This window comes from Cygnus olor, chromosome 2 (genome assembly GCF_009769625.2).
Source record: "Cygnus olor isolate bCygOlo1 chromosome 2, bCygOlo1.pri.v2, whole genome shotgun sequence".
In the NCBI taxonomy this organism is placed as follows: Eukaryota; Metazoa; Chordata; class Aves; order Anseriformes; family Anatidae; genus Cygnus; species Cygnus olor.
Genome location: NC_049170.1, coordinates 130,701,340 through 130,711,895, shown reverse-complemented (window position 1 = coordinate 130,711,895; position 10,556 = coordinate 130,701,340). Strand labels below are relative to the sequence as shown.

The 10,556-nt window shown below is 36.3% G+C and overlaps 1 protein-coding gene and 1 long non-coding RNA gene across 2 annotated transcripts in view; both read right to left on the bottom strand.

Moving 5' to 3' along the window:
- Positions 1 to 238: 238 nt before the first annotated feature.
- Positions 239 to 6,345, bottom strand: LOC121064534. Its single transcript, XR_005816536.1, has 3 exons — positions 3,859 to 6,345; positions 920 to 996; positions 239 to 469 (listed from the first exon to the last, which is right to left on the bottom strand). It is a non-coding gene; the product is annotated as an uncharacterized LOC121064534 (long non-coding RNA).
- Positions 6,346 to 6,427: 82 nt separating this feature from the next.
- Positions 6,428 to 10,556, bottom strand: part of ZBTB10 (zinc finger and BTB domain containing 10) — a 28,375-nt gene continuing 24,246 nt past the window's right edge. The window contains exon 5 of the mRNA XM_040546143.1: positions 6,428 to 8,547. Coding sequence (XP_040402077.1) covers positions 8,242 to 8,547 — 306 coding nt within the window. The 3' untranslated portion in view covers positions 6,428 to 8,241. The remainder of the gene's footprint in view (positions 8,548 to 10,556) is intronic.

Genomic DNA, 10,556 nt, shown 5'->3' with positions numbered 1-10,556 from the left:
GGAGTGAAATAACTTCCCCAAGACTACCCAGCAGGCTACAGCACAAATGGACAATAAATGGGCTTTTAAAAAGCTCTGTCGAATACCGTAATCGGATCATACCATTTAGGTAGCTAATATTATTAAGGCAGTGCAAACAATGATAACTACAGTTAAGACCTGTGTAGCACTGCAATGAGATCCTATTTTTATTTACTTAAGTGGTGTACAAGCACCAAAATCAGCGTATCAGCTCAGACTGACTAGTGGTTTCTTTATACTACTATTTAGGGTCCAAAACTAAAACGCTTCAGAGGAATGTACAAAAACAATTCCAGTAGGAAAGTCTGTTTCTAGTCTGAATACATGCCTTTCCTACAAGCTAACAATTTTTTCCCCATGCACGCATACACTGTGTACCATATCCCTTTCCATGTCTTCCAGAAAGGGAAAAACAGCATTCCAGGAAGAATCCGGGGCAGAAAAATACCTTTGAACAGAAAAAAAGTTATTCCCAGCTGCTTTGTGAACTTTATATATTCATAACATGCCAGTTCTAAAATGTGAGTAGATGCTATGAAGTTGCAGATTATGTTAGAGGAATGAAGGCAAAAATGACCTTGAGGTTAAAACTCCAGTAGATTTGGAATAAATACAGTTAAATATGGCAATGGTAACTTTTGCAAACTTCCTCGTTAATGTTATATATACCATGCAGTTTATAAATATCTTGGCATAACAAGTCTAATTAAGCTTTAAAAGCAAGCGTCTCCCTAAATTACAGTTACTCAGAAATTAAAGATAAACCTTCCACCCCCTTTTCCAATTACCTACATTTCTGGGCAAGAAGATGACATCCGCTGTCTGCATAGACATATTAATATTATAACCTATGACCTCAATAGTCTAATTTTTCAAGTGGATGCAGGGAACAACTTACAGAGAAGAGTTATGACAACACTCAAAAGAGCACATGCAGGTCACTCATCAAATCAGCATTCCATAACAAAATAGTTCCTTAAAGTAAAAAAAAGAGTCTTTCAATTAAAGTAGCACTTCAGAAACATTCTTCCTAAATTTCAGCAATTAGAAACAAGAAAAAACATCCCCAGGTAGGGTTTCTTTCATGACACATCTATTCACTGATAATATTTTCCGATCTATTCCCAGAAGAAGGAACTTTAGGTGTGTTCAAATGCTCCGGAACCTCAGGAGACAGTATCTTGGGAGGATGCAGCACACACTGCCTGGTAACAAGCAAGCCTTCCAAGCTGGAGGCATTTCAAGGATAAGAGACATTAATCACACCTCACTCCTCTTATGAGGTTTTCTGGTTCTAACAAATCACAGAAATGACAAAATGCTTCTTGCATCTGAACATGAAAATTATACTTTTTCCGTTTCATTCTGCGTGTATAAAGACTAAGTTCTCTGAAATGTTTTCTCCGTACAAATAGTACCTTGAAGCAAATGCAGCTCCAATATTAACGCTACAACTTTTCTTTGAAAAACATAAGGTTTAGAAGTTGACAGTTTTGACATTCAGTATCAATAAAAATCTTAAGAGTGAATCTTTGAATGAACAGTATTATGCCTCTACGGTATGAATTTGGAAAATAAAGACTTTAAGATGACATAATCACTCACATTCTCAAAAAAACCACACCTCTTAGTTTGATTTGAAAATAAGTTGGGCTGTTTCTCAGCACAAGTTTTAGTAACTCTTAGCAGCCAGTCCTTTAGGTGTTTCCAAGGTAGAGGGCTAAAACAAGGTCGACTGCTTGTAAATTTCACGCAAAAATCTATCCTTTTCAAAGGTCAGCATTTGACAAGTTAAGAGTTTTACAGCAACATTAATCCAACCATGCTGCAAAGATACGCATCTTTTCCTGCCCTTGATGAATGCAGCTAGACTTTATGTCCATTAAGAAAGCTGCTAGAGACCATTTCACTCAGCACCGACTCGTTCCATGATCTTATTACAAACTTTGCAGTTCATCTTCTACTGGTGCTCACTATCCTTATTTTAATTCCTATAAAATGTGATTGAATTTGCTGAATTTTCACATATGTATTTTCCTGATACTCCTTTCTAGCTAGAACTACGAAGTTAATGTTATTGTGTTGAATCTGAAGCTCTTTTCACACAATCACAGGATGCCTGAGGTTGGAAGGGACCTCTGGAGATCATCTGGTCCAAGCCCCTGCCAGGCAGGGTCACCTAGCACACAAAGGTCACCTAGTATATTTTCCTAACATGCAAAACAACAGTTTACATAAATTTAACAAGAAAACTTCACATTATTACATAGTTTCACATTATTACATAGCACTTAATTCAAAAGTTGAAAATATATTCAAAGCTTAAAGCAATTCCCTGAAAAACACCATTCAGACTTCAAAAGTAATGCAGAAGTTTAACGGCCTACAAGTTACTTTCCAGTAACCCAAACCAAATCCCCAAACCAGAGCTATTCTTTCCCATAATTTCCTTATACATCTTCTCTGCATATCAGATAGAAAGCTGTGCAGAGCTACCGAATAGGAAAAGCTCATCAGGGAGCCCTCACAAAACCCCAGCATCCAAGTCAAGAGGTACAAGCAGACATCTATCGAGGACACAGAACTTAACACTTTCTCTAGAGGGCAAACAAAACGCTGAAATTCTCAAGTCCTTGACAGAACTGACAAAGGGCTGATCACTTTTTGAACAACTGAAGGAATCCACTTGTGCATAACCCCATGAAGGTAACGTTCATTTAGGAAGATGACAGAAGGGTAAGTATCAGTTTAAACACATCCAGCATCAATCAGCCTAGAAGTTTTTGAGAAATGTAGGTGAAAATACCTTTTCCAATCACCTGAGCTTCATGAGGCTGGAAAAAAGGAAAAAAAAAACACCATGGCAAAGGTTTGGGGCTCACACGGAATGACCATTTCTGAAGGGGGCCAATCTCTTCAGTATGCATCAGGCTACGTCTAAGCCACCCATTAAGTGATCTTCTCAACATTGAGCTGAAATTTGTCTAAAATCCAGTTTTAGGTAGATATTTTTTAGGATTCTGGTACATGTCTATTAGTTACCTTAAAATGATTTGCCTTATTATGAATGAAGTTTAATCTATAACCTTAAATTCTATACATCAGAAGCAGAGATTAAGTCATTTGCAGGAAATAATTGTATGTTAACACACATCTGAAGAAGTCTCTCTGCATCTACTTATGGAGGGTGAATAGGCACGGCACAGAAAAAACAGATGGAATGGATTTTTTTTTTTTTAAATTCATTTGCAGTATAAATTAAAAACTGGTGCACAAACTATCATAATTCTTGGAATTGTTTATGTATGAATATGTAGGAAGTTATTTATGTCTGTATTCTGAAGTGGCTTATCCAAAGCAATTCAGGTAAGCAAAACATTATGTCTAGCTTAATTTAAACATTTGATTCCAATTCCAATAATGCTAAATACAAAGTACTTAAGCTAATTTTATTTTCTAGTGTTTTTTTTTTTTGTCATATTATCCTTCTGATAATATATAAACACGAAGCATTTAAAAAAAAACAGTGAATTACATACATGATCTTCAACACCTCAAAGTCTTCGGCTCACCAATGCTCCTTCCCCTGTATTTCAAGCCTATGTCGTCTTTGTTACAGAAAGGCTTATTTTATTGCAGGTTTGTTGAAAGTTATATGAAAATCAACTTATTTCTTTTTATCCATTGTGTCAATATTTAACCTTTACCGTACTATTTAGTGCAACTCAGTAATGTGCTATTAAATCACATATAACTCAAATCTCTCAAATAAAGAACTGGTAACAGATTACACCTACAGTGAGGAAGGATACTAGGACTAGAGTATATGGTAAGTACCTCCAGAAAAACTGCTCAATGGTACTATTGCTGCAGAGCCTAAACCACAATCTGGAGAAGACAAATAAAATCAAAATTGGGTTTCTTTCTTCATCAGAAGGCTGTCACCAAATTGTGCATCTTAAATACTCCTTAAAATAACTGAATGATACTACTCAACTCAAATCCAAGAGTCTTTTTCTTATCACATTGCGTTCAACATCTCTCTCCTTTTTCACTTTCTTTTGGCATGGCAAGTTTTTCAAAGGGGACGAGGAGGTAGGTGTCAATTTTCTTCTTTTCATTTCTCACATTAGTTTCCACAGCCATTTAAATATAAAAATGTAAAAAGGACCACCCAATAATGTACAGTCTTGTGAAGAGAACTCTGCATCTGCATGGAGTCAGCACACTACACAAATATTATAGAATAGATGGGAAACTTGTGTTACCAAGCTGCAAAAACAGGAAAAGTGAGGAAAAAAAACTTCAAGAAAGCAAACCAGAGAGACTGTCCATATTAAAGAATTAAATTAAAAGACTTATCAACTTAAAGCTAGGCAAAGAAAGCATCTTCTGCTAACCAGAATTACTGTGGTGAACCACACAACTAAAAGCCATTCAGATTCCACTGTTCTGGTCCCAAAGTTTTCTTCACCTGATAATGCTCATTCTTTTCAGAAGGAATGGGGACAGACAATAAGGAACTCAAAACTGTGCATTGGCAGAAGTATATGCATCTGCAAAGTAACAACGCACTTATTAGGACCAATAATTCTAACCCCTATTTCTTAGGGTGCATCATGGTACTGGCAACCAAGCATCATCTTCAGCTTTCAAAACTGTTTTCACTTCAGATTTTTTTTTTTTTTACTAGAAGATCTGCTTGTTAGTTTAAATACACAAACGTTACATGCAATTGAAAAAAAACCATTTTGCCTGCAAGCTGCGTCTGACATTACAACTGGAAAACGCTTGTAGTAACTAATTCCACATAGGCGTAAGGCACATTTTTAAGTTGTTTGTCTTCCTTCAATTACACTTACTTTGACAGGGACTTCTAATCAAGGTGAATTTACTTAGTGATTTCATTCGGTCTTGCATCACAGCTTCCTGCCAGAAAGTGCTCTGCGCATTTCTTTCTAGAAGACAATCACCAGAACACAACCGAGAAGACCCACCTTCTCCACAGCATTTCTTTACAACAGAACAGCCACAGAAAGGGGGGAATCCTAACACCAGAATTCTGCATTTGTCTGTCTTTAACATGCGGGATTCTTTTCAGAAACCTGCTCTTGCATGGCATTGCCCCAAACAAGCAACTCTCGTGTTTGGTTTGAAAAGTATTTCATCAGAAGACAAAAAGCAAAACTAGATACATTTCTAGATGGTTTAATTTGATACAGGAGACACTATCAGGGCAGTACCCTTTTTCTTCTAATTTTAAAATTGGCATATTTACTACAGCATAGCTCCAGCATTTCTTAAGAGGAAGATGATTTCGAGTGCAAACAAATTTCTTCCTACTTTTTACACCAGTAAAGAAATTTGAGCTATCCCCTTTAAGGTAATTATTAGGAAATTCATCTATTAATTTAGAGCTCCCCAATCAAAGTAATATATTTAAAATAGCATCTGAACAAACCAATCAGAAAATAAAGACAGCAGATAGCAACCGAATTTTTTTCTCCAGCATGAGAAGAGTGGATCTCCATTAAACTATTTCACACCATTTCCTAAAGAGCTAGCATCACATTTCAGTAGTCATCCCTCTCCCTCCAACCCTACCAAGAGCAATTACATGCAGCTTCTGAAGGCAAGCAGTTAAATATTACCAAGGAAACAATGATTGTCACAATGCAACAGTATATTAAGGCCAGTGAACAAAATACTTATAAATTACACTGATTTCTAATAAATCCTGCTTTTGCAAAGGTAACCAGAATAAAAGCACAACAATTCTGTAGTGTACCAAGTGTATATTTCAATTTACTGTATGCAGTCTAACAACAAATTTGGTCATAATTTACCAGATATACATAAATGATTTAAGTAGTAAAAGAAGATTCAGTTCCAAGAGAAAAAGTTCATACCTCAAGGGAAAAAAATAAAAAAAACAAATGAAAACAAACAAAATAAACAAAAAACAAAAGGAAGATACATTAAGAGTGTAGAGCCAGGTCCAGTTTCTAAGCATTAAGTGAGCGGTATTCTAATAAAGCAGATTTAGGTGAATTTCATATATATATATATATTTATATATATAGACAGATCTACCAATTGTAAACTATGGTTTTAAAGGGGATAAATGGGATGGAAAAATCTTTATGCTATACTTACATATTCACAAAGCAGAACATTACTTAAACGTTTAAAATACTTTTTCATTCATATCATCTTTGCCCAACTAATTTCTACTTTGGACCCCACCAGAATTACACATTACTCATTTCAGTCTAGAACAATGAGAATAAGATGTGTTCTTCAGTGTAAAAGAAAAAAAAGCACCCCACCCGCCCACCCCGCCCCCAAAAAACTAATCATTTGTCAGGTTTACAATAATGTGGAAACTAACAATGAAACAAATTGATGATAAAAAAGTATTTTAATTCCCATATAACTGTAGTTCAAACTTATCTCAGCTTCAATCAGCAAAAACAATGTCTTAACATTATGTTACTGTTCTACTGATGTAAAGGACAACAGTAAAGCTTGTCTCTTTAAATACATACCAACTTTGATCAGATGGAGCACCATTAAGATTCTGTCCGTCAAAGCATAGTTCAAAGTTATCCACACAACTAGCATAATTTAGTTACCTGATATAAAATAGGAAAAAAATATACTCATTTTAAAATTAAACAAAGCTGAAGAATATGGTGACCCTTGATTGGTTTTTATACAGTACTGTCACACTGGCCTAGCTATGTGTTATGATAAATGCTCTGCATATTTACTCATTGTGACATAACAGCACATCAGATGTATTGTTCCAATGATTGCCTGAATTCATTTGCCTTACTCTAGACAACACCGAAGAGTTTAAGATAAAGATGTAATGCCCTCCCCTCCCTGTGAAAGAGGCCTGAAATCATTGGTACAATATTACAAGCTTAAGAAAAAAAAATCCACATGGCTACAAAAATTCAAGTTTAAATGCCTCATAGAAAATTTGAAACAAAGAGTATAGGGAGCATATCATCCTGAAAAAGACAACTCAAAGAGCATTATTTTGCTTTGGACTTTGTTTTGTTTTCTTTAAAAAAAATCCAGCAAATTAAGTCAACAAGTTAAATGTAATTGATTTATATTAAACGCTAGCAATATCCCATTAAATACAAAAGAATAAAAAATAGTTTGTGTTCATTTTAATGACAGACGATGGGCACAATAGCCTAGTGTCCAATTCATATCACATAAACTAGCCAAAAAGCGGACAAGAAATTATATACCAAAAAGTTGTTTAATATGACACTTTCTCCATTTCTTGTATTTTCATTTTGTGGGACTGAGGTATACAGCAGGGGAGTCAAAAAGTTTGGGGAGTGAGGGGAACCTTAGAGGGAAAAGGAAGCTTTATTACATCAGATACTTTTTAGCATGACTATCTCTTTTGACTAAGTGGCAGAAGAGTTACCCATGCTCTGATCAGTCTATTAAATTAATAATTGGTCATTTCTTCTGCAAGATTATTTTGGAACTGATAAGTCAATAGCAACTTTCTCGAAAATTCAAAATTGTGAAGAAACAGACTCTAAATTAATGCCATCATTAACATCTCCAGTGCTTATCACCTGTACCACCTGCTGGCTTAGAGCCAAAAGTTTTAAAACCAAATTTCAATAAGGTGTTGGCATTATCTGTGATGCATATTTAAGTAATTGGCTTTCACCTATCAGAGTACGGGAGAGGTAAGGTTTGTATGGCAAAGACATGCTTGTGGGAACAAAGCCACTATCCCAAATTAGCTTCACTGGTTCATTAATAAAGTATGAGTGGATTTGGGGAAGCTGTCTTTGTATTTCCATACCAAGTTGCAATTTTCTCCATTCATGTTAACAGATACATGAATGTGTAACGTAAGTACAGTTACTACTATGTCTGAATAGGACCCAAGTAGCTATATCCTATAAATAATAAAAAATACATTTTTCTTTTGATAACTGACTGTAGATGTGAGGACTCTGTATAATTCAACCAAATGGTTGTATGCTGTACAGTCCTGTGCAAATATCATAAAAAAATTAATAATCCTTTTTTGCTATAAGGCTTTGACCCTACATTTTTCACAGCAACATAACTACCATCCAGCCTGTACCATATTTCGCAAGCCTTCAGTCCAGAAATTCAAATAGTCAATCCGTATAGCGTCCATTTCCGGCACCCTGAAGCCATATGCTCTTGTCAGTCATCTAAAGGCATACAAACTTCCCCAGATTCATCCCATCGAGACTGGTCATTCTGTTCTTCTACATCATCACCAAGCTCCTCATCACCTTCTCCCACTTCATTTTCCTCGTATTCTTCATCCCTAGGGAAATCTGTGTCCTGCACCTGGTCTGCTCCCTCTTGCCCTCCAGGTTGAGATTTATCTGCACAGTCTACACAAACTCCATAGCGTCGAGATCCATGTCTTATTCCAACGCTGGCTGCTAGCATAAAGATCTTCTTACACACCATACATTTATACTTTTTATCCTTTTTATGCACCTAAGGAAGAGAAAGATTACAAGGTGAAAATACGTACATCAGATTGTGCTTGTACATATTAACAGTAGTATTCTAGTACTAATTACTAACAAAAAACATTTTTTTTTTTTTTACCTCAACACTGTTCAGAGGAAGAGCAGTGCTAGAGCTCCATACTCACTACATCAGCTATTCCCACAACTAAGCCACCTCCTTACTGTGCAGTGGGTAGCTGAATAGCTGCCTGTCCAGTAAGTAGGTGAGCATTCATTTTACAACTGCTCACAGTTCAGACCAAGACACCAAATGGCACTAAGAACAAGTACAAGCGCTTATGTTGTGCTCAGTATCATAACAGACATGCTGCTCATTTAGAAAATTGCCATTACAATTTTAAGCCCAAAAAAATTATAAACAAGCAGGAGTTTAAATTCTGTTTGAGTTGAAAGATCAAGATCCCCCTTTTACACCCCCCAGCCCCAAGCCAGCCAAGCAAAACCAAAGGCGACAACACCTTTTCACTCCCGTTTGAATTTTCTGTCCTTGACGTTGAGTGAGCCTGTGTGCAAAGTTAGAAGACCACTGTTGACTACCTTGACTAAACATAAATTTTAATATTTAGCCAATAATGCAATTCTAACAGAGTAGTTGCTGTTATACATTTTAAGAACAGGGAGAAATGAATTCAAGAGTACGTTACTCTTACAAGTAATTCAACTGGGCAACAATAAACAATAGTTGTTGTCTTGGAAAAAAATGAAGTTGAAGGCTTTTTTCTTGTCTGGAGTCCACACAGCAGGTTACAATTATGTGCTTAAATACCCCATTTGAGGTCACCTTGAAAAAGTTGCTCTTTCAGATAAAAGAGAAAGTACCACCCACATGAGGAAAAAAAGCAAGGTCAAGATACAAATAGTTACTTCAGTCCCTCTTAATCTGTACAATTGATACAACTTGTTTTCTTTTTTTTCCCTTTTCCCCAGCATCTAGGCTTGTTATGATACTGTTTCACATAAAGCAAAAAATGCCTGAGGCGTTCCTTGAATGGCAAAAAAAAAAAAGTTCCGAATCCTTCAGCGGAGCTCAACTGAGTTCATTTTATAGTGATTTTCGCTTTGTCTGACTTCACCTCCTTTCCTGGATGTAAAACTTCCTTAGCTTAAAAAAACTGGTCAGATATGACAGGACAGAAACCTAAAGTCCAACTCTACTTATCCTTGTACAACAACTACAACCTACTGTTACTATCTTCTGGAGGAAGAAGCAGATTAGCTCCTGGGACACACGGTATCACCAACAATAAGGCAATAACAACCTTACTTCCTCTGCCCAGCCAAAAAAAGCCACATACCATCACCACATCCATCACTGCAGTCACCTACACATGCTACAGAACAGTGTCCTTCAGGCTCAATAACATCATAGGTACTCCTGTCCCTTCAAGCATCTAAGCCTTCACGCAGTGGCCCATACCAGCAGGACGAGAGGGAGCAGATTCAGACTGGAAAGGTGTATTTAAGGTGAGAGAAGTGAAGCAGAATGTAAGAAAGATGGCAGTTCTAAAATTTACTTGGGAACTATTAACATATGCCTTGTCACATATGCCTTGTCTACCTGTACGACAGTTTAAGGAAAACTGTAGATTACTACAGTGGTCTTAAGCATCATCTAGAATTATATTCTTATGACTCCCATTATCATTTACTTTTGAAAATATTACTGGCTAACAGAAAGTCTATTTTATGACAGCACAGGACAGAAAGGAAAGTTAAGACGACTTGCACCAACAGCTCTTTACTGCATCCACATGAAAACCTGAAAGCTCACAACCACATTTTCTACTCATTTGGGAACCACAGGGCAAAAGCAAGGAGGCTACACAGACTTCGTGGAAAACCTTCATAAGCTGACTCACTGATTCTCAAAGGACTGAGGAAAGACATCAAAATGGAGAAAAAGCTCAAATTACTCTATTCCACGTAGTAGCCTATTTTGAGTATGTGCAAAATGAGTTTTTTGTTGTTTTTTGT